The sequence below is a fragment of the Staurois parvus genome, unplaced genomic scaffold (assembly GCF_062004578.1).
Source record: "Staurois parvus isolate SC_StPar_1 unplaced genomic scaffold, SC_StPar_1.0 ptg000006l, whole genome shotgun sequence".
NCBI lineage: Eukaryota > Metazoa > Chordata > Amphibia > Anura > Ranidae > Staurois > Staurois parvus.
The window spans coordinates 10534704-10559576 of NW_028317802.1; the positions used below are offsets into that span (position 1 = coordinate 10534704).

A 24873-nucleotide genomic window follows, 5' to 3' on the forward strand; every position below is an offset into this window, starting at 1 on the left:
AGGGGCTATCAATTGCACAGATAAAAAATGCAAAATAGAAAAAAACAGTGCTCTAACGCCAACAGGGCAAAAGGTACACCCACGCAGGGGCTATCAATGGCACATAAGTTACAATACCATTAATGTAACTCTGACTATAACAACTAAAGGCAGCTGTCCACTGTCACACCAAAAACAAAATACAGACTTTTAAACATATTTGCAACATTGTTTTAAAGAATGCAGACTAATTAAACATTATAGTTTGAACATACCTGCAAAATAAGACTTTCATCAGCTATAGGGCCTCTTATGTTTTCATTACCAATTCCTGAATCATCAGCATCAATTAGTCTATCCACAGGAACAACTGGAACACACTGCTGAGTTTTTAAGAAAGCGAAGCCTGCTGAATCCAGAGTTGGACAAACATTGTATGAGTAGGGCAGCTGCAATGTTCCATCATTAAACTGGGAAATAAATCTGGGATCTACAGTATGATATAGGTGTGTATTCACAGGGCCGAAGGAAGGCAAAGATTTAGACTCTCTGCATTTAGAGATCACAGCGACTATCACGGTCAATATAAACAGAAATGTAATCAATGCCAAGGCAATTACCAAGTACATTTGTAAATTCGACTGAGAGTCCAGTTTGCTTGGCTGTTTCTTCATTTCAGGAATTATCTGCTGAAAATTATCAGCAATCACCAGGTTTAAAGTCACAGAAGCAGAGAGAGGTGGGTGACCATTGTCTTTTACTATAATCACAACTTTATGTTTTAAAGAATCTCTGTCATGAAAAACCTTTGATGTTGTGATCTCCCCAGTATACTGATCAATAGAAAAAAGTGATGGATCAGACGCTTGCAAAAAATAAGACAACCAGGCATTGTGTCCAGAATCCGCATCCACTGCAACCACTTTAGATACTAAGGATCCTTGTTCAGATGACCAAGGCACCATCTCAAAGACAGGGCCATCACTGTCTCTTGGTGGGTATAAGATGACTGGTGAGTTATCATTTTGGTCTACCACATGAATTTTTAGAGTTGTGCTGCTGTTCAGTGATGGAAAACCATTGTCTTTAGCAATGACCTGAAGGTGGAATTCTCTGTGTTGCTCATAATCAAATGATTTTTGCGCATAAATGACTCCAGTCACTGGATTTATAGATACATGCAAGGATATGGGATCTTTGTCACTAATGTTACTTACTATAAAGTAAGTCAGTTTTGCATTTTCTTCACTGTCAATATCTTTTGCTTGAACATGGAATATGGAAGATCCTGGTATGTTATTTTCTTGTACAAATGCAGTATAAGTCAGCTTCTCAAAAACAGGTGCATTGTCGTTAACATCTGCCAACTCCAAATAGATGACTTTTACAGAAGACAAAAGAGGAGAACCCTTGTCAGATGCTTGAATGGTGATGTTATAGGATGACATCTTTTCTCTGTCCAAAGTATCTTTTGTAACAATTTTATAGAAGTTACTTGCTGATGACACTAATTCAAATGGAATATCCCCAATGACCTGACACTGAACTTCTCCATTTTCTCCCGAGTCTTTATCACGAACTGCAATGAGAGCCACCACAGTTCCAGGTGATGTGTCTTCAGGAATAGGAGAAGACAGGGAGGTGAGGGTTATCTCAGGAACATTGTCATTCTCATCCAATATCTCTATTAAAACTTTGGCATGGGCAGCCAGGCCCCCTCCATCCATGGCTTGTACAGATATTTCATAGTGTTTTTTCATTTCATAATCTAAATGTCCCTTTGTTCTGATGTCTCCATTCTTGTGATTAATTGTAAACATCTGGAGAATGCTATTTGCCAGGGTACTAAATGAATATGTAATCTGAGCATTTACACCTTCATCATCATCAGTTGCCCTGACCTGCAGAACTGTAGAGTTTAAAGGTATATTTTCCTTAATGCTTATTTTATATATTTCTTGGGTAAATACAGGTGCATTATCATTAAAGTCAGTGATGGCAATCTTAATCAGCACAGTGCCTGTTTGTACTGGATTTCCTCCATCAAAAGCTGATAGAATTAGTTCATGGTGATTTTGTGTCTCTCGGTCTAGAGGCTTTTCTAGAACTAGTTCAGGAAATATACTGCCATCAGAGCTGATCCTTTCTCCTAAGACAAAGTGCTCATTTGGACTCAGCTTGTAGCTTTTCAGTGTATTAATTCCTAAATCCAAATCTTCAGCTTTCTGCAAAACAAACTTTGCTCCTGATAGAGCATATTCACTTATTTCTAATCTAATTGTTTCATGGAGAAATCTTGGTGGATTGTCATTTATATCTTGAATTTCAATCCTAACATTAAACACATTTAAAGGATTCTCAGCCACAGCATCAAAGGCCAGGACACAATCAGCTGCAGCCCCACACAATGTCTCTCTGTCTATCCTCTCTGCAATGAAAAGGTCTCCATTCTCCAGATTGATACTGAAATATTTTTCAGAAACATCAGACACAATACGGAGTTTTCTTGCTGTGATATCCTTCACATTCATTCCAAGATCTTTCACTAAATCACCAACAACTGAACCTTTCCTCATTTCTTCTACAATGGAATACTGAAACTGAGCAGAGACTGAATGACACAGCCAGGAAAATAATGAAATCACTACTTGCCATCTGATTTCCAGGAGAGACTGTTGATGATGCATATTCAAGACAGCCATTCCTTCTGTTGTTGGGAATATATAAGAGGAATCCTTTGTAGAATGTATAATCCTTAACTGTATTTAAATTCCAGGATACCTTCTTCTTTATCAGACCTGAATCCCTCCCATCTCATGCAGAAATGCTCTATATCTACTCTTGCAGTTGTACTGCCTGTCTCATAGAGGCATGCATCTCTCACATCCTTCCCTTGTTGGTTCAACAGCGGCGCTCTGAGGTGCAACTGGGGTACTACAGCATTTTTGTCAGGGCAGGAGCTGAGGAACGGACAGGCAGGCCTAACAATGTAACGCACTGGCTGACGACAACCACCACCCACAGACCAAAGTCCCTCAGGGCGCGGAGTCTAAGTCCCAGGCTGCCCTTCACCAGGGCCCCTGATGGTGGGGATGGACTTGACGCAGCCAGGAACCAGGTCGCGGCCCCCGAGACACCTCAGCTGCGGTAATGGCCGCCGCCAATGGCGTGTAGCTGGTGGAAGAGACAAAAGAGTAGTCAGACAAGCCGGGGTCAACAACAACAGGACAGAACAGTACAGGACAGCAGACAAGAATCACAGGTCACGAGCCGGGTTCAGCAACAGAGGGTCAGATCAAAGGAGAATACAAAGAATAGTCAAGACAAGCCGAATCAGATACCAGGAGAGTCACGAGAGTCAGAACAGAGTAACAGCAACACAAAGACACAAGGCAAAGAGCATGTGCGGGCCACAGGCTTATATGTCATCAGCCACACCCCTCTGGAGGATGGGCCACAGAAACCTGAAGGCATAAAAGGGCTCCCATCATGCACAGCAGAATCCAAGATGGACACCAGCACATGAAGTAACATAACCACAGGAAAAAGGTAGGACCTTGACAGTACCTCCCCCTCAAGGGCCCCTCCCCCTCCGCGGCTCAACAAAAGGTTTCTGAGGAAAGCGGGTATGAAAAGCGCGGAGGAGGGCAGGAGCATGGACATCCGCGGAAGGAACCCAGGAACGCTCCTCGGGACCATAACCGCGCCAATGAACCAGGAACTGTAATTGACCGCGCACCAATCGAGAGTCCAGGATCCGGCTCACCTCATACTCCTCATGACCGTCAACCCGGACAGGACGGGGCCGAGGAAGAGAGGTAGTGAAGCGATTGCAGATCAGAGGCTTCAACAGGGAAACATGAAAGATATTGGAGATCCGCATCCCAGACGGAAGGGCAAGTGCATAGGCCACCGGATTCACTTTGCGGAGAATGCGGAAAGGACCGACAAAACGGGGAGCCAGTTTGGGTGTGGGCACCCGAAGATTGAGGTTGCGAGTAGACAACCACACCCGATCGCCGACCTGGTATGAAGGAGCGGGCAACCGTCTGCGATCAGCCTGGAACTTCTGGCGCTGAGCTGAGTCCCTCAAGGCCCTCTGGATCTGCCCCCAAGAAGAACGCAGGGCAGCAAGATGGTTCTCCACAGCCGGAATGTCCTGTGGTGAGAACCTCTCAGGTAATACCGCGGGTTGAAACCCATAGTTGGCCATGAAGGGAGACATCCCGGTGGAGGAGTTGACCGCCGAGTTCCTGGCAAACTCTGCCCACGGCAGGAGATCGGCCCAATCATCCTGATGGTCTGAAATATAACACCGAAGGAATTGTTCTAAGGCCTGATTGGAACGCTCCGCAGCCCCATTGGACTGCGGGTGGTAGGCTGATGAAAAGGAGAGACTAATACCCAACTGGGAGCAGAAGGCACGCCAGAATCTGGACACGAACTGACTCCCGCGGTCTGAGACAATCACCTTAGGTAACCCATGCAGGCGAAAAATCTCCCTGGAAAAGACCGTGGCCAGTTCCTGCGCTGTGGGTAATTTCCTGAGTGGAATGCAATGGCACATCTTGGAAAACCGATCGACGATCATGAGGATGACCGTATGACCCCGAGACACCGGGAGGTCTACAATAAAGTCCATCCCTAGATGTGACCAAGGACGCTCCCCATTGGGAATGGGTTGCAGAAGACCCAAAGGGAGATGCCGTGGAGACTTATTCTGGGCACAAATCGAACATGCCGCTACATAAGAGGCAATGTCGGCACGGAGGGTTGGCCACCAGAATAAGCGAGAGACGACCCAACACAGCTGGTTCTTCCCTGGATGCCCGGCAGTTTTGGCGTTATGGTAGGTACGCAGCAGGCGGGTGCGCAATCCCTCGGGTACGAAACATCTACCCTCCGGCCTCCCGGGAGGAGCATCAGTTTGAGCCGCCAAAATCTGCTCCCCAAGGGGAGAGGTCAGACTGGTGCGAATGGCAGCCAGGATCTGATCTGGAGGTATAAGTGAGATTGGCTCAGAGTCCTCCCTGGACAACTCAGAGTATTGCCGTGATAACGCATCAGCCCTGACATTCTTGGAACCAGGCAAATATGAAACCACATAGTTGAAGCGTGACAAGAACAGAGCCCATCTGGCCTGGCGGGGTGTCAATCTCTTGGCCTCCGAAAGATAAGTCAGGTTCTTGTGATCGGTAAGAATGAGGACCGGAACCGCGGAACCCTCGAGCAGGTGCCTCCATTCCTTGAGAGCCAGAATGATGACCAACAACTCCCGATCTCCAATCTGGTAGTTGCACTCAGCCGAGGAAAGCTTCCTGGAGTAGAACCCGCAGGGAAGTAGGGGTCCATCGGGCGACCGACGCTGGGACAGGAGAGCCCCTACTCCCGTCTCGGAAGCATCAACTTCGAGGACGAAGGGCAACCCAGGATTGGGATGCGAAAGAATCGGAGCCGAAGCAAAGGCAGCTTTCAGAGCCTCGAAAGCTCTGATGGCCTCGGATGGCCACTCGTGAGGGTTACTCCCCTTCTTGGTTAGGTCAGAGAGAGGCTTTGCCAATGTGGAGAAGTTCCTGATGAACTTCCGATAGTAGTTGGCAAAACCCAGAAAGCGCTGAATGGGCCGAAGACCATTGGGACGAGGCCACTGCAGAACTGCCGCAACCTTCTGAGGGTCCATGGAAAATCCCTCCGCGGAAATTATGTAGCCCAAAAAGGCAACCTGGGATCGATGGAACTCGCACTTCTCGAGTTTACAAAAGAGTCCGTTCTCACGCAATCGTTGCAGCACCTGCTTAACATCCTGGACATGGGACTCCATGGAGGTAGAGTAAACCAAGATGTCATCCAGGTAAACCACTACGCATTGCTGCAACAAATCACGAAGGACATCGTTTATGAATTCCTGAAAGACCGCGGGCGCGTTACACAATCCGAAGGGCATCACCAGGTATTCGTAGTGCCCAGTTCTAGTGTTAAACGCGGTCTTCCACTCATCCCCCTGTCTGATCCGTACGAGGTTGTACGCCGCCCTAAGGTCGAGTTTGGTAAAGACCGTTGCTCCCTTAAGGCGGTCGAATAACTCAGAAATCAAAGGAATTGGATATGCATTTTTAATGGTAATCCGATTGAGACCCCTATAATCGATGCAGGGCCTCAATTCCCCACCTTTCTTCTTTACGAAAAAAAACCCCGCTCCTGCTGGGGAAGTAGACTTACGAATGTGCCCCCGGGAAAGCGCATCCACCACGTACTCCTCCATGGCCTTATTCTCCGCAACCGAGAGAGGGTACACCCTGCCACGTGGAGGAGTGGCCCCGGGTTGCAGGGATATGGCGCAGTCGTAAGGACGATGCGGTGGTAAGGTACCAGCGCGTACCTTATCGAACACGTCCCGGTATTCCCCATAGTCGGTGGGCAACGCAGAGTCCGAGGAGGCACACAATACCTTAACCGGCCCCCGGATGCACCCGGCCCCACACTGTGGAGACCATGAGAGAATCTCGGCTGTTTGCCAATTGAAGGTTGGATTGTGCCTCTGGAGCCAGGGATACCCCAAAACCACCGAATAGTGTGGGGAAGAAATCACCTGAAAACAGGCCAACTCCCTGTGAACAGCCCCAATGGCTACCTCTATTGGCAGGGTCTCGTGGGTAACCTGCGGCGGCTGCAGGGGCCTGCCATCTATTGCTTCGAGAACCAATGGGGCAGCACGAGCCTGCAGGGGAATGGAGTGCTGCGCAGCAAACGAGCTGTCCAAGAACAACCCACCGGCCCCAGAGTCTACCAACGCCTGGGCCGTCACCGAGCCCCCTGTCCAAGAAAGGACCACGGTGATCAGTGGCTTATCCTTGCGGGACGCCGGGGACGAGGAAACTCCACCCAAGATCTGTCCCCGACATGATCTCAGGTGCGAGCGTTTCCCGGACGGACCGGACAAGACTGCCGAAAGTGCCCACCGAGGCCACAGTACAGGCAGCGACCCTCCCGACGCCGAGCGGCCCGCTCCCCCTCGGAAAGGCGAGCAAACCCCAGCTGCATGGGTTCCCCACCAGACAAGCCATCCCCAGGAGGCGTGGGAGGAGAGGGAGGAACGGGTGGGACAGAAAACGCAGGTGCCAGTCGATTGGAAGGCCTCCGCAGGCGTTCCTTGAGTGAAGGCCTCTCCCTGAGCCTGGTGTCAATCAGGATCAGGAAAGAGATGAGCTCCTCCAACACCACAGGCAGTTCCTTAGCTGCAATCTCGTCCTTCAATGAGTCAGAAAGACCATGGGAAAACGCAGCCACCAGAGCCTCATTGTTCCAACCGACCTCTGCCGCCAGGGTACGAAACTCTATAGCGTACTCGGCCACGGTCCGTGAACCCTGATGCATGGTCATGAGCAGCTTGGCCGCCGAGGCGGAACGAGCCGGTACGTCGAATACCCTACGGAAGGCATCGACAAAACCAGAAAAATCTTGAATCACCGGGTCGTTCCTCTCCCATAAGGGATTTGCCCAGGCCAAGGCCTTGTCTGAGAGTAGTGAGATGAGGAACCCCACCTTTGACCTCTCAGACGGAAAGGCGTGGGGTATTAATTCAAAATAAATACCCACCTGGTTGAGGAACCCACGACACTGACTCGGCTCACCCCCAAAGCGCTGTGGAAGAGGGGCTGAACCGGTCATACCTCTGGACACCGCGGGTGCCGCATCAGCCGCGGCGGTAGGCACAGCAAGCGGAACGGCATCGGAAGCGACCACCGGAGCGACAACCGGCCTAATAACACCAGGAGTAAGGTGCGCGGTGCGTGCAAGCAGAGTTTGCAACGCCTGAGCGAACTGATCCAACAGGTGATCCTGTTGATCGAGTCTGGCGACTAGCATTGGGAGCGAAGGCGTGCCTGCACCGTCAGGGTTCATGGCACTTGTGTAATGTCAGGGCAGGAGCTGAGGAACGGACAGGCAGGCCTAACAATGTAACGCACTGGCTGACGACAACCACCACCCACAGACCAAAGTCCCTCAGGGCGCGGAGTCTAAGTCCCAGGCTGCCCTTCACCAGGGCCCCTGATGGTGGGGATGGACTTGACGCAGCCAGGAACCAGGTCGCGGCCCCCGAGACACCTCAGCTGCGGTAATGGCCGCCGCCAATGGCGTGTAGCTGGTGGAAGAGACAAAAGAGTAGTCAGACAAGCCGGGGTCAACAACAACAGGACAGAACAGTACAGGACAGCAGACAAGAATCACAGGTCACGAGCCGGGTTCAGCAACAGAGGGTCAGATCAAAGGAGAATACAAAGAATAGTCAAGACAAGCCGAATCAGATACCAGGAGAGTCACGAGAGTCAGAACAGAGTAACAGCAACACAAAGACACAAGGCAAAGAGCATGTGCGGGCCACAGGCTTATATGTCATCAGCCACACCCCTCTGGAGGATGGGCCACAGAAACCTGAAGGCATAAAAGGGCTCCCATCATGCACAGCAGAATCCAAGATGGACACCAGCACATGAAGTAACATAACCACAGGAAAAAGGTAGGACCTTGACAATTTTAGAGTTATTTTTATAAATACTGATTACGATTTAGGGACATTTCACACGAGCGGCATCAGTTCCATCACAAAAACTGATTTAAAAAATGCAACACAGTCCTTTTATGTTCATTAATATGATTTTCTGACACTCTTGAAAAAAAAACAAAAAAAACAAGTAGCTTTGTACCTCATGGAACACTCATATTGTTCTAAAAGTTTTTTTGGCCTAAGATTACAATAATGGTTGGTCCAAAGTTTAAATAAGTAAAGTCAATTTAAAGTGAAAACAATTGCCATAATGTCCCCATTTTTTATATGAACTGAACTTTGTGACATGGTATGTGGTAGATTTTGTGAATGATAAATACGCCCTGATCTTCTGGTAAACCAAAGACTTTGTAGACTATATGATTAGTGGAATTACAGAGGACATAAACATCAAATTAAGCAGGAGAGCAAAATAACAACTACTCAGTATTTTCTATATTTTGCTCTTCGTGTTTATCTATAATAGGTTCAATAAATATGAATCCTATTAGGTTTTTCCAAAACTCTTCTTTGAAAAATGGGACAAGGTTAGGGAGAGTGGCTCAAAGGAGAAGATAAGGGGTGGATAGAATAAGGACCCAAAATGGAACCAGTGTGTGGGCAACAGAGGTACCCATTCAATAAAAAGGTGCTTCCAAGTGGATTCTCCGGGAAGGTTGGTATTTATTGATCATGAAAAAAAGTTAAAACACCAACACGTTTAGTTGCTCTTTAGTGGCCACTTCATCAGGAAAAAGTGTACAGTACACCTTAGTGCCTGAAATCTGTGTGCATTTCTTCAGCCCAGAGCATACTGTAAAAACAGAAGAATCCACTTGGAAGCACCTTTTTATTGAATGGGCGCCTCTGCTGACCACACACTGGTTCCATTTTGGGGCCTTATTTTATCTACTGTTGTTCACAGGATCTGTTTGCAACCAAACATCGTGCAAGAATTTCCAGAAAACCCGGATGAGCCACGAGTGTGACTACCCACACTCTGCATAGAGACAATCATATTCTCCACATGTGCTAAAATAGGTTGCTTGACCATAGGACCCTAGAATGTGAGTATATGCTTACTACGCTACACCTACTTTGCCCATACGTTCAACTGAATACTACCCTAAAAGGATCTCTCTCATTGCTTTCAATACCCCTTTTTTTTCTCTTGCTCCTTATTTCTGCTCATCTGTAGCATCACTGATTCATCAAGATAAGAGGTGAATAGGTCACAAGAAAAGGTAAGCGAAAAATGGATCACAGGAGAAGATTAAGGATAGAGTCATAGAATGATGCAGGTAGGTGGGTCACATGGGATGGGTCATAGGGGAAGGTTAGGGGTAAATAGTCACACAACAAGGTTAGGGAGATTGGGTTACAGGCCAGGGTTTGGCTCAGTCGGACACAGCACAAGCTTGGGGTTAATGAGTCAAAGGACAAGATTGGGAGCAGTGGGATACAAGACAAGGTTAGAAGAGAAAGGTTTATAGGCCAAATATCCAAAACAGACTGCTAATGTGTTTACTGTTCCTATTTATTATCATAATGCTTTATAATACTATACATCATGTAATTATTATACAAACACATACACACAAAAATATTAGCTACATTTTTTTAGAAAGAGCTTAAAAAGCCAGGCTGAAATTGTTAACTGTAATAAAATAATGACTTTTTGAGCAAAATATGCAAATATTTTTCCCTTTACGCCTTTGTTGACTCAGGCTAGGACCTGGTATGTATTACATGAAAAGGAGGAGCTTACCCTAAATTGCTGATACCTGCCAAAAGCCTTCCTAGGTATACCAGGCTCAAAAAGGTTTATATAGCTGAGATTCCTAAAGTGGACCTTTCAGTGACTTTACAAATCTGCATGAAGAAATTGCTGACATGTATCGATATACAGCAACATTCTTAACTTTGAAAAATAACTTGTATCTGTAAGGGTTCATTCACACCATGGTGCAGAGACGTCCGTTTTTCTGCACACAATCTGCAAGGGCACAACAAAATCAATTGTTCTCTATGTGCCCTGTTCACACCACAACACTGGCATCATGTGCAGATTTACTTCTGCTCAGGAATCTGCAACATGTATAAAACTCATTGAAGCGTGCATGAAAACTGAAGCAAACTGCTGTCTCTGCAAGTGAAATCTGTGCCTCAGTTTCCATCAGTTTTTCTGCACGTATGGTGTGAATGAGGGGTATAAGCTGTCCTGGAGCTCCTATCAAATGACTTTGCCTACCTAACACTATGTCATTAACTGCGGGAAGGAAGAAATATTTCTTCATTCTACCTTCTTGTAGTGACCAGACAGCATCCTTATAAAGTTGTCACAAGGTAAAAGGCTGCAAAGAGGGCTGTCAATACCAAACATTACATAAAGATGAGTTCCTGGTATAGATATTTCATACATAGTTACATTGATCCACCTTGGTCTGATGTATATTCCATAACTGGCCAATGTTGCTGGCAGCTGGAAATCAGTGAAATAGACACCACTACTACAATGATCTCCACCAGCTTCCGGACCCTGTGCTGAGCATGTGGCCTTCTGCATTGTGAACACAGGAGGTCATCTGCTCAGCATGGGTGTTATTCAGAGAATGCTTTGCATTTTCCTAATGAATGCAAAGCATTAACCTCATGCAATCAGATAATGCTTTGACCTCATGCAATCAGGTAATGCTTTGAATTCATTCCAGAAATGCAAAACATTCTCTAATTGGTACCCTTGTCAAACGGCCAACCTCCTGTTTTTTTTAATAAGCAGGCTGACTGCTCAGTTAGGAACTCTTAGCAAGTGGAGCTTACTGGATTAGTAGTGTCTCATTCTGTGATTTTTAACTTCCAGGGGCATAGGCCAGGTATGGTATATACATAGTTACATTGGTCAAAGCTGGTCAAAGTGGAACAACCAGCAACTATCTAAAATGATATTACATAGTTACATACAGGTGAAACTTGAAAGGCCGGCGTCCCGATACTTTTGGCAATATAGTATATATATACAGGTGAAACTCGAAATATTAGAATATCGTGCAAAAGTTAATTTATTTCAGTAATGCAACTTAAAAGGTGAAACTAATGTATGAGATAGACTCATTACATGCAAAGCTAGATAGTTCAAGCCGTGATTTGTCATAATTGTGATGATTATGGCTTACAGCTCATGAAAACCCCAAATCCACAATCTCAGAAAATTAGAATATTGTGAAAAGGTATAATATTCTAGGCTCAAAGTGTCCCACTCTAATCAGCTAATTAAACCATAACACCTGCAAAGGGTTCCTGAGCCTTTAAATGGTCTCTCAGTCTGGTTCAGTAGGAATCACAATCATGGGAAAGACTGCTGACCTGACAGTTATGCAGAAAACCATCATTGACACCCTCCATAAGGAGGGAAAGCCTCAAAAGGTAATTGCAAAAGAAGTTGGATTTAGACAAAGCGCTGTATCAAAGCACATTAATAGAATGTTATGTGGAAGGGAAAAGTGTGGAAGAAAAAGGTGCACAGGCAGCAGGGATGACTGCAGCCTGGAGAGGATTGTCAGGAAAAGGTCATTCAAAAGTGTTGGGGACTTTCACAAGGAGTGGACTGAGGCTGGAGTCAGTGCATCAAGAGCCACCACACACAGACGGATCCTGGATATGGGCTTCAAATGTCGTATTTCTCTTGTCAAGCTGCTCCTGAACAACAAACGTCAGAAGCGTCTTACCTGGGCTAAAGAAAAACAGACCTGGTCTGTTGCTCAGTGGCCCAAAGTCCTCTTTTCTGATGAGAACAACTTTTGTATCTCATTTAAAAACCAGGGACCCAGAGTATGGAGGAAGAATGGAGAGGCACACACTGCAAGATGCTTGAAGTCCAGTGTGAAGTTTCCACAGTCTGTGTTGATTTGGGGAGCCAAGTCATCTGCTGGTGTTGGTCCACTGTGCTTCATTAAGTCCAGGGTCAACGCAGCTGTCTACCAGGAGATTTTGGAACACTTCATGCTTCCTTCCGCAGAAGAGCTTTATGGGGATGCTTACTTCATTTTCCAGCAGGACTTGGCACCTGCCCACACTGCCAAAAGCATCAAAACCTGGTTCAATGACCGTGGGAGTACTGTGCTTGATTGGCCAGCAAACTCGCCTGACCTGAACCCCATAGAGAATTTAAGGGGCATTGCCAAGAGAAAGATGAGAGACATGAGACCGAACAATACAGAAGAGCTGAAGGCCGCTATTGAAGCAGCCTGGTCTTCCATAACACCTTAGCAGCATCACAGGCTGATAGCTTCCATGTCACGACGCACTGAGGAAGTAATTGCTGCAAAAGAGGCCCAAACCAAGTACTGAGTACATATGCATGCTTATACTTTTCAGAGGTCCGATGTTGTTCTATGTACAATCCTTGTTTTATTGATTGCATGTAATATTCTAATTTTCTGAGATTGTGGATTTGGGGTTTTCATGAGCTGTAAGCCATAATCATCACAATTATGACAAATCACAGCTTGAACTATCTTGCTTTGCATGTAATGAGTCTATCTCATATATTAGTTTCACCTTTTAAGTTACATTACTGAAATAAATGAACTTTTGCACAATATTCTAATTTTTCGAGTTTCACCTGTAGTTAGTCTGGCAGAGGAAGGCAACAAAAAAGCAGCAATTCATGAAACAATTTGCTCCTGCAGGGGTAAAAAATTCCTTCCTGATCCACCGAGAGACAATCGAATATTCCCTGAATCAACTTTACCTATAAATGTTAGTATTCAGTTATATTCTGTGTATCCAAGAAAGAATCCAGGCCTTTGTTGAAGCAATCCACTGAGCTGGCCAGAACCAACTCTTGAGGGAGTCTACTCCACATTTTCACAGCTCTTACTGTGAAGAAACCTTTCCGCGTTTGGAGATTACATTTCTTTTCCTCCAGATGTAAAGAGTGCCCCCTTGTCCTCTGTGATGACCTCAGGGTGAATAGCTCTACACCGAGTTCACTATATGAACCACTGATGTATTTATACATGTTGATCATATCCCCCCTTAATCTCCTCTTCTCAAGAGAGAATAAATTCAGTTCCTCTAATCTTTCCACACAGCTGATCTCCTCCATGCCTCTTATCAGTTTAGTTGCCCTTCTCTGTACTTTCTCCAGTTCCCCAATGTTCTTGTTGTGAATTGGTATCCAAAACTGGACTGCATATTCCAGATGAGGTCTTACTAATGATTTCTACCGGGGTAATATGATATCTCTCTCTCTGGAGTCAATACCTCTTTTTAATACAAGAGAGGATTTTGCTCGCTTTAGAAACCGCAGCTTGGCATTGCATGCCATTATTAGGTTCTACCAGACCTTTCAGATCCTTCTCCACCATTGATTCCCCCAGTTGTACTCCCCCTAGTATGTATGATGCATGCATATTCTTAGCCCCCAAGTGCATAACCTTACATTTATCAACATTAAACCTCATTTGCCACATAGTTGCTCAATTAAACAGTGCATTGAGGTCGGCTTGTAAATTGAAGACATCCTGTAAGGACATTATTCCACTGCACAGCTTGATGTCATCTGCAAAGACTGAAATGGGATTTTTAATCCCAAACCCTATATTGTTTATTCAAATATACATGTAAAATTACTAGACTTCAAGTAGCGCACATTTATGTTTAGTATATAAACCAGCTTCATAGTGCCCCATTATGTTCTCTTTGTTACTTGCTAGGTTGCAGAGGGAAGAAGTGACCAAATGCAGGAGAGTGACTAATATCATATGTGTCAATAACTGTGTCCTGACATCACCAAGAGCCCCCTTTATACACCCAGTGAGATGAGCAGTACAATAAAAAAAAATGGTGTGTTTAATGTTTATATTTGGACAGTGCTGTGCAATATTATGACTATTATTTTTAAATGAAACTTCTATTTTAAGCAAAAAAGCAAAGGTTCCTTTGTTTATTATAATAAACATTTTTTCATATTCAGAAGGATTTAAGTATTATTATTATTATACAGGATTTATATTAATTTATATTACAGAAAGTGAGAAAAAGTCAATCAAAGACGCAGACTGAAAATAAAGCCTGACATAGGTTCTAACTCATCTTCTCTGCATTAATACTCTTCTCCATTGAAAATAAAATGGCAGAACTTCCTGTCCAAGTGCTAATTCTTATGTTTTGTGACTCATAGCAATCAATTGAAATGTACTGACCTTTGGGAATAGTAATTATTTAGTCTTGATTATTTTTATGAATTATCAATTAAAAATAGGAATTCTTTACAGATCAAGACCAGATACGTAACACTCTGCAATTCAAATTTACATACATTTTATAGATACCAATACATAACATATAGGGCTGAGCCCCTAAAATTATTACACATCAATACAGCATGCCTATACATCTAACCAGTGCTGGGACAAGGTCATGTAGCGCCCAGGGCCAAGATGCCAAACGGCCCCCCTCCCCAAAATTCTGACGCATTATGTGTCAGTAAAAATTGCCTCCCCTCCAAAACAATTTGAGCACTAATCTGCATGCTTACCCAAGCATAAATTCCATTTGCAAGCTCAAAATTCTCTTCCAGTACTCCTGCCAGCTTGTATGTAGGCACTCTCCATGCAGCACCACCACCTCATGTGATACCACAGTCCCCAGGGCAGCCGCCCCTCCTGCCCACCCCTTGTCCTGGCTCTGTATCTAACTATACATATCCCAGTTCTACTAGGAATGCTAAAAGTAGAAGAGAATTTAGTTTTTGACTTGTTTAAGGTTTGTTAAGGATGTGGTATAAATTTGCCCTTACTGTATTGTTTATATATAATATAACTTAATAGTAAATATTCATAATCACTAGTGTTATGCCTCTATAACTTTTCTTTATGCTTGTTTTTTTTTTTTTTAGGAACATGAATACATTGTGGGTTAGGTTCATTTTTATCACCAGGGGTTTTGGTCTCCTTCACAATGATAGATAACTAGCATAGATATGAGATCTTGTAGTGACCAGACAGCATCATTATAACACTGTCACAAGGCATAAGTCTGCAGAAAGGGCTGTCTATGTCAAACATTAGTTAAAGATGAGCTCCAGGTATGGATATTTCATACATAATACATAACGAGATATGAGATACTCTGTGCCAGATTGGTAACTATATAGGTCTTATGCTGAAAATTAGTTTTTAATATCTACTGTATGAATCTTCATATTGTCATCGAGAGAAAACATTATTTCACAAAACCATTAAAATAAAATAAAATTCAAAATAATTACAGACCAAATCTGATTTGCCAGCGCTATATGGATCAATGCAGACTTTAAAACGAACATATCTGAAACATTTTTTTAGCATAGTTTGAACATACCTGCAAAATAAGACTGCCACCAGTTATAGGGTCTCTCATGTTTTCATTACCAAGTCCTGAATCATCAGCATCAATTAGTCTATCCACAGGAACAACCGGAACAGACAGCTGAGTTTTTAGGAAAGCAAGTTCCTTGTCCATTGAATCCAGAGTTGGACAAACATTGTATGAGTAGGGCAGCTGCAATGTTCCATCATTAAACTGGGAAATAAACCTTGGATCTACAGTATGATATAGGTGTGTATTCACAGGGCCAAAGGAAGGCAAAGATTGGGACTCTCGACATTTGGAGACCACAGCGACTATCACAGTCAACAAAAACAGAAATGTAATCAATGCCAAGGCAATCACCAGGTACATTTGTAAGTTTGACTGGGAGTCCATCTTGCTTGGCTGTTTTTTCATTTCAGGAATCATCTGTTGAAAATTATCAGCAATCACCAGGTGTAGAGTCACAGAAGCAGAGAGGGGTGGGTAGCCATTGTCTTTTACTATGACCACAACTTTATGTTTTAGAGAATCTCTATCATGAAAAACATTTGATGTTTTGATCTCCCCAGTATACTGATTAATAGTAAAAAGTGATGGATCAGAAGTTTGCAAAAAATAAGACAACCAGGCATTGTGTCCAGAATCAGCATCCACTGCAACCACTTTAGATACTAAGGATCCTTGTTCAGATGACCAAGGTACCATCTCAAAGACAGGGCCATCACTGTCTCTTGGTGGGTATAAGATGACTGGTGAGTTATCATTCTGGTCTACCACATGAATTTTTAGAGTTGTGCTACTGTTCAGTGATGGAAAACCATTATCTTTAGCAATGACCTGAAGGTGGAATTCTCTGTGTTGCTCAAAATCAAATGATTTTTGCGCATAAATGACTCCAGTCACTGGATTTACAGATACATGCAAGGATATGGAATCTTTGTCATTACTATTACTTACTATAAAGTAAGTCAGTTTTGCATTTTCTTCACTGTCAATATCTTTCGCTTGTACATGGAATATGGAAGCTCCTGGTATGTTATTTTCTGGTACAAATGCAGTATAAGTCAGCTTCTCAAAAACAGGTGCATTGTCGTTAACATCCGCCAACTCCAAATAGATGACTTTTACAGAAGACAAAAGAGGAGAACCCTTGTCAGATGCTTGAATGGTGATGTTATAGGATGACATCTTTTCTCTGTCCAAAGTATCTTTTGTAACAATTTTATAGAAGTTACTTGCTGATGACACTAATCCAAATGGAATATCCCCAATGATTTGACAATAAACTTCTCCATTTTCTCCCGAGTCTTTATCACGAACTGCAATGAGAGCCACCACAGTTCCAGGTGATGTGTCTTCAGGAATAGGAGAAGACAGGGAGGTGAGGGTTATCTCAGGAACATTGTCATTCTCATCCAATATCTCTATTAATACTTTGGCATGGGCAGCCAGCCCTCCTCCATCCATGGCTTGCACAATTATTTCATGGTATTTTTTCATTTCATAATCCAAATGCCCCTTTGTTCTAATGTCTCCATTCTTGTGATTAATTGTAAACATTTGGAGAATATTATTTGGCCGGGTATGAAAAGAATATGTAATCTGAGCATTTACACCTTCATCATCATCAGTTGCCCTGACCTGCAGAACTGTAGAATTTAAAGGTATATTTTCCTTAATGCTTATTTTATATATTTCTTGGGTAAATATAGGTGTATTATCATTAAAATCAGTGATGGCAATCTTAATCAGTGCAGTGCCTGTTTGTACTGGATTTCCTCCATCAAAAGCTGATAGAATTAGTTCATGGTAATTTTGTGTCTCTCGGTCTAGAGGCTTTTCTAGAACTAGTTCAGGAAATATACTGCCATCAGAGCTGATCCTTTCTCCTAAGACAAAGTGCTCATTTGGACTTAGCTTGTAGCTTTTCAGTGTATTCATTCCTATATCCAAATCCTCTGCTTTATGCAAAACAAACTTTGCTCCTGATAGAGCATATTCACTAATTTCTAACCTAATTGTTTCATAGAGAAATATTGGTGGATTGTCATTTATATCTTGAATTTCAATCCTAACATTAAACACATTTAGAGGATTCTCAGCCACAGCATCAAAGGCCAGGACACAATCAGCTGCAGCCCCACACAATGTCTCTCTGTCTATCCTCTCTGCAATGAAAAGGTCTCCATTCTCCAGATTGATACTGAAATATTTTTCAGAAACATCAGACACAATACGGAGCTTTCTTGCTGTGATATCCTTCACATTCATTCCAAGATCTTTCACTAAATCACCAACAACTGAACCTTTCCTCATTTCTTCTACAATGGAATACTGAATCTGAGCAGAGACTGAATGACACAGCCAGGAAAATAATGAAATCACTACTTGCCATCTGATTTCCAGGAGAGACTGTTGATGATGCATATTCAAGAAAGCCATTCCTTCTGTTGTTGGGAATATATAAGAGGAATCCTTTGTAGAATGTATAATCCTTAACTGTATTTAAATTCCAGGATACCTTCTTCTTTATCAGACCTGAATCCCTCCCATCTCATGCAGAAATGCTCTATATCTACTCTTGCAGTTGTACTGCCTGTCTCATAGAGGCATGCATCTCTCACATCCTTCCCTTATTGGTTCAACAGCGGCGCTCTGAGGTGCAATTGAGGTACTACAAGATTTTAGAATACAGATTAAGATTTAGGGACCTTTCACACGAGCGGCATCAATCCATCAAAAAAACTGATTTTAAAAAATGCAACACAGTTCCTTTAATGTACATTAATATAATTTTCTAATACTTTTGAATAAAACACAAAACAAGTAATTTTGTACATTATGGGACACTCTTATGTTATTCTAAAAGCTTTTTGGCCTAAGATTAAGATAATGGTTGGTCCATAGTTTAAGCAAATAAAGTCATTTTAAAGTAAAAACAATTGCCATAGAGGCCACTTTTTTTATGTGAACTGAACTTTGTGACATGGTATGTGCTACATTTTTCTAATGATAAATACGCCCTGATCTTCTGGTAAACCAATGACATTTAAATGTGTTATGTTTGTAGTGTAGACTATATGTTTAGTAGAATTACTGTAGACATAAACATAGGCAAGAGAGTTCAACTGCAAAGTACTCTGTGTTTTCAGAAAATAAAGTGCAAGTGCTAAAGTGAATCATCTGATCAATATAAAGTGCATAAAAAAGAATAAAGTATTTAAAAGTCCAATGTGCAAATATTAGCATAAGTGCAAAAAGTCCATATTGAACATATAAATCAAATGAGTCCAATATTAAAGTGCTGAGACAAAAGCAATCTACAAATGTGCAACCAATCACTCTTCACATATGCAGTGGTGTGATAAACTCCAACACCAGGTGTCACGATCGCAAGATCGCTGCCACCAACATGCAACGATCCCACGATCGTGACGTCCAATATGTGACCCCAGCCCTTCTCACCAAACTCGTGACCAAAGGACTAGCCAATCTAAAACCGTGATGTCACGTGCATAACAATGCCACACCCAGCTGCACCCTGCACAACAATTTTCCAGCTAATGGACCATAATCGATGTACCGACAGCCTGAGCGATTGTTACTGTGTCAGGTTAATTACGCAATTAACCCTTCACACTCCCACCACCTCCTTTTTGTCAGAGAAAGAGGAAACTCGGTGTTATCAGCTATAACACTATAATGATTGAAATAATCGTCTGCATAACACGGTCATAACACAGGCCAGTTATACAGAGGGTTAAACAAACAGTAGCATTCTCTTTAGAGGCAGGGATTCGTAAATTGCAATACAGAGCTATAGAAACAGTTCAACACTTTCAGAAAGAAAGATTTATTACTAAAAGGTCAAACGGGTGCAATAAAAATATTTACAGAAAAAAAGATGTAACTAAGATATATATATAAATATACAGAGAATAACAGCACAGCAAAGAGATAACAGAGAGAGGTTAAAGGGTTAAGGTACTTGCCATTAAGCCTTGGATGTAAGCAGATCAAGTTTCTGAGCAGAAGGGCACGGGTCTCCCCCAGGTGGTATTGATGTTAAAATGGGAGACGTCTTCAACTTCCTACTCTTAGGCCTGACAGCCTATTTTGTAGTCCCCAGCAGGGGGTGGCTCTGAAGTCAAGGACCAATCCCCACTTAGGGCGTGGAGATATGGGTGGATGCCTCAACTAGAGCAAAAATCTCCCGTAACTCATATTTTGCCCCATAACTGTCCATCTGCACAAGGGACATTCCACCCACGGGTAGATTATTATACAGACAAGTCTGATGATTAATTAGATATGAATTATGAAAGTATACACTGAACGGTTAATGAGATCCATTTTTCTGCTTTCCTGTGTGTCCGAGACAAGGCGAGTGACCCATCAAACTGTTCGCCTGCTCATCGTCCATCTGACGATATGTCCGGTTTTTATGTAAGTCTCTCATATTCCAAGATATGAGACATAGGGGAGAAATGGATTTTGAGAAGTGTTATCTGATTCTGTCACCTACGCTGAGTTGGGTTTATTAGGTTGGAATCTCTTTCAACTCTTGGGAAAGCTTGTCTTATCTCTTCCGAGGTGTGAAATGGCACAGGTTCTAGGACAGCTAGGCCCTGGCTCCCCGGGGGGGGGGCTTTATAGCTCCTATGCCCTCCTGTGACATTTTTTAACACACACATACACTGTCACTGTGCCTCTCAGAGTGAGGGGGGAGGGAGAATGAGGAGAGAAAATGGAGATTCTTAACAAAATGGCGGACTGCGTCAGTCTCTGGTGTGCACATTTGCAACACCAGGTACACCATGTTGTCTGTCACCTCTTACCAAAATGGTGTACCATCATGTTATAAATGGCCACATGCGCCCATGAAACTCCTCCACAGGTACCATCTACTCAGCACAGAAGCAGAAATCCATCAACAGTAAAAAGTAAGAAAAAAACTTCCATGGTGAAATAAGTAAAAAAAGGTTTCTCACCATTTATTGAATCTCCAAAGTAAACAAACGGTTTCCAGCAACACTTGTTCAAAAGACAGCAAGTCTTAATAAAAACCATAAAAACATAGCAGGCTGATAGCTCCAAAACAACAGAAGAAACACCAATCGCCATCGGCTTAAAATTGTGATGACGTCACGTGCAAGCCACTCCCAACGCATTTAGTCAGAATTGCATCTTCAGGGAACAGGCTGAACATCCGTCATCATGTAAAGAGAGAATAAATACACACAAGCCCGCTACAATGAAAAGATACTGTGCTTGCGCCAGGTGTCCGCTGATCAACAGACAGTGCATGCGCAAGATGTCCACCTGCCAGACCACGCATGCGCAAAATGTCCATCAACCAGTCAAAACGGATAACAGATAAAAACTATACTAGTGGACAGAGGGTTGGTATCACAATCACATAAGTAGCTGCTTGTATCTTCTAGTTTATTTTTAGCGTGAATATACTGCTTTTGTATCATTTTCTATGTTTTGCTGTTCCTGTTTCTGTAAAAATGTTTTGTAATAATAGATATTAGGTTTTTTCCAAAAATGTGTTTTTTTTTTAAATGGGACAAGGTTAGGGGGAGTGGCTCAAAATAGAAAATAAGGGGTTAATATGTCACAAGAAATGTTTAGGGAAAGTGGGTCACAAAGGAAGGTTAGGAGGAGTAAGTCATAGGAAAATCCAGGTGAAGTGCAGCACAGTGGCTAAATGGTTAGCACATCTGCCTGGCAGCACTAGGGTCATTGGTTTGAATTCCAACCACAACACCACCTGCCTGGAGTTTGCATGTTCTCCCTGTGCCTGCGTGGATTTCCTCCGGGTACTCCGGTTTCCTCCCACATTCCAAAGACATGCTGGTAGGATTAATTGGATCCTGTCTAAATTGTCCCTAGTATGTGTATGTATGAATGTGAGTTAGGGACCTTAGATTGTACGCCTCTTGAGGGTTAGGGACTGATGTGAATGTACAATATATATATGTGTAAAGCGCTGCGTAAATTGACGGCGCTATATAATTACCTGAAATAAATAAATAAGTTGGTCATAGGGGAAGTTTAGGGGAAAATAGTCACACAATGAGGTTAGGGGGGGGGGGGTAGGTCACAAACAAGGTTAGGGAAACTGGGTTAAAGGTCGGGCTTGGGCTGAGTCCATCATACCATAAACTTAGGGTTAGTGGGTCACAGCACTAGGTTAGGGGCACCGGGATACAAGACAAGGTTAGGCAAGAGTGCTTTATAGAGCTTAGCTTCCTAAAAATATAGAAAAACAAATCCAGAACATAATACTAATGTGTTTATTTTACTGTTACTATGTATTATTGTATAAGGGGTGAACAGGTCACAAGAAAAGGTTAGGGGAAGTGGATCACAGGAGAAGATTCAGGAGAGTCATAGAAGTGGGTGGGTCCCATGGGATGGGTTTTAGGGGAACATTAAGGGTAAATAGTCACACAACAAGGTTAGTGGGAGTAGGCCACAGACAAGGTTAGGTAAACTGAATTACACACCAGGGTTGGGTTGAGTTGGACACACCATAAAGTTGGGGTTAGAGGGTCACAGGACAAGGTTACGGGCACTGGGATACAAGACAAGGTTAGACAACAGGGGTTTATAGAGCTTAGCTTCCTAAAAATAAACAACTCCAGAACATGAAACTAATGTGTTTATTTTACTGTTACTATGTATTGTTGTATTATTATATAATACTGTACCTCATATAATTATTATACAAACACATTCGCACAAAAATATTAGCACATTTTTAGGAAGAGCTTCAAAGACTAAGCTGAAAAAGTTAACTGCAAAAAAATAATTACTTTTTAAACAAAATATGTCATCTTTTTTTGTGCTCTTGTTGCCCTGACAAAGTATGAGCTACATGAAAAGGAGGAGCTTACAATAAATTGCTGCCTGCCAAACAACGTGCTAGGTATACCAGGCTCAAAAAGGTTTCTTGAGCTGAGCTTCCTAAAGTAACAGTAACATTAGTAGCTTTGAAAAACGTCCTAACTTGTATCAGTAAAAGCCGTCCTGACTTTGCCTACCTAATGCAATGTCACTATCTGCAGGTCGGAAGAAGTATTTCCTCATTCTTTCTTCTGTTCAGACAGCATCACTATAACTTTGTTACAAGGTAATAAACTACAGAAAATGCTGATCTGTGTATAACATTAATTAAAGATGAAATCTAGGTTTGGATATACCTAGTTACATTGGTCAATTCTCTGAATGTTGCCCTTGTCAAGTGGCTGACCTGCTGTGCACAGTTAGCAGCAGGGCAGCTGCTCAGCATGGGAATGGAGAGCAACCCCCAAACCCCGACACGTCCATTGGATTGCCAGACAAAGAAGAGTGATTCCTCACTCCAGTTAACATGTCTCCATTTTTGGAGGTCTTGGAGTGGCCTTATTGCACAGGTGGCAACCTATGATTGTATCACGCTTGAATTCACTGAGTTCTTGAGAGTGACCCATTCTTTTACAAATATTTGTAGAAGCATTCTGCATGTCTAGGTGCTTGATTTTATACATGCTGTTATATGTATATATATATATATATATATATACATATATATATATATATAAATATATATATGCTATCTGTGTCCTGTGAAAATCTGTCTTTTCTATGGTCATTGGGCCAGGACACAGATAGCAATAAAATCACTTTGTTCACCAGGACAGAAAATGAACAAAAATTAGCAAAGGCTGACACAGATTGAAAATAAAACTTGGCAGAGGTTCTAATCCATTTCCCTTTGCATTAACCACTTCCTGTCCAGACACTTTTACCCCCTTCCTGTCCAGGGCAATTTTCAGCTTTCAGCGCTATCACACTTTGAATGACAATTGCGTGGTCATGCAATACTGTACCCATATGAATTTTTTACCATTTTTTTGAGATAGATAAAGCTTTATTTTGGTGGTATTTATTCACCGCTGGGATTTAAATTTTTTTTGCTATGTAAATGAAAATGTCCAAAAATTTTGAAAAAAGTGTTTTTCTTATAAAATTTTGCAAATAAATAATCTTTCATCATAAATCTTGACCAAAATGTATTCCGTTATATTTTTAGTAAAAAAAAAATAAGCCAAATTAGTTTATAACCAAAAATTATAATTTTTAAACATTTTTTTTACATTTTTATTTTATTTTTTTATATTATTATTTATTTATTTATTTATTTTTTACATACTGTCACCCTAGTAGTACAGTGTCACCATGGTGACACTGTACTACTTGTTGGAGGGTGATGAAGATTTATTTTTTTTTACAGTGATTGCTTTTACACCCATATAGGATGTAAAAGCAATCATTTCTCTTTCTCTCTGTCTGCATTCTTGCAGCCATTGAGAAATACTGAGTGAGCTGTGATTGGTCACACCTTGTCACATGGTACAAGGCTGTTGTGAATAGCCTTGTACCATGTGACCTCTGTGATCATTCATACAAGTAGTAAGCAATGATGTCACAAGTGACATCTTGCTTACTACTTTGCATGTGATCACTGATTGGCCAATCAGTGATCACATTATCGGGACCTCGTACAGAGGTCTCGTCCGACGATCAGTGTTTCACCAGGGAGCTAGAAAAGGCGGGTGCTGTTTATGAACGGCAACCTGCCCCTGGAGTGCGACCACCCTGCCATTTATAAACAGCAGGCGGATGGCAAGTGGTTAATGCTCTTCTATATTAAAAATAAAATGACAGAAGTTCCAGTTTAAGTGCTAATTCTTATGTAGACTAACTCATAGCAATCAATTAAAATGTACAGTACAGGACTTCTCTACTGGAACTGTGCTTAGTTGCTCTTAAAATGACATTAAACCCAAAACCCAAAATATAATATATTGCAGCTTACCAGTCATTAGATGTGGTGGTTGCATTGGTTTTCTTTTCTTAGGCTTTTTCCCTTTGTTTTCATCTGGTGATCTGGCCAGTAACACACCTCCTGTATTAGAGTGTCCTCACTATGCTTGACAAAC

The 24873-nt window shown here is 42.6% G+C and overlaps 1 protein-coding gene across 41 annotated transcripts in view; it reads right to left on the reverse strand.

Annotated features, from left to right (window-relative positions):
- Positions 1 to 24873, reverse strand: part of LOC149474329 (protocadherin gamma-A3-like) — a 440639-nt gene that overhangs the window by 64503 nt on the left and 351263 nt on the right. The window contains exon 1 of one of the 41 annotated variants that reach the window (XM_089658176.1): positions 15890 to 18440. The exons of 39 other annotated variants lie outside the window; for them this stretch is intronic. In XM_089658176.1, coding sequence (XP_089514302.1) covers positions 15890 to 18322 — 2433 coding nt within the window. In that variant the 5' untranslated portion in view covers positions 18323 to 18440. Of the gene's footprint in view, positions 1 to 254; positions 2792 to 15889; positions 18441 to 24873 lie in introns of those variants that run through there. One more of the 41 variants, XM_089658506.1, reaches the window with a different exon arrangement.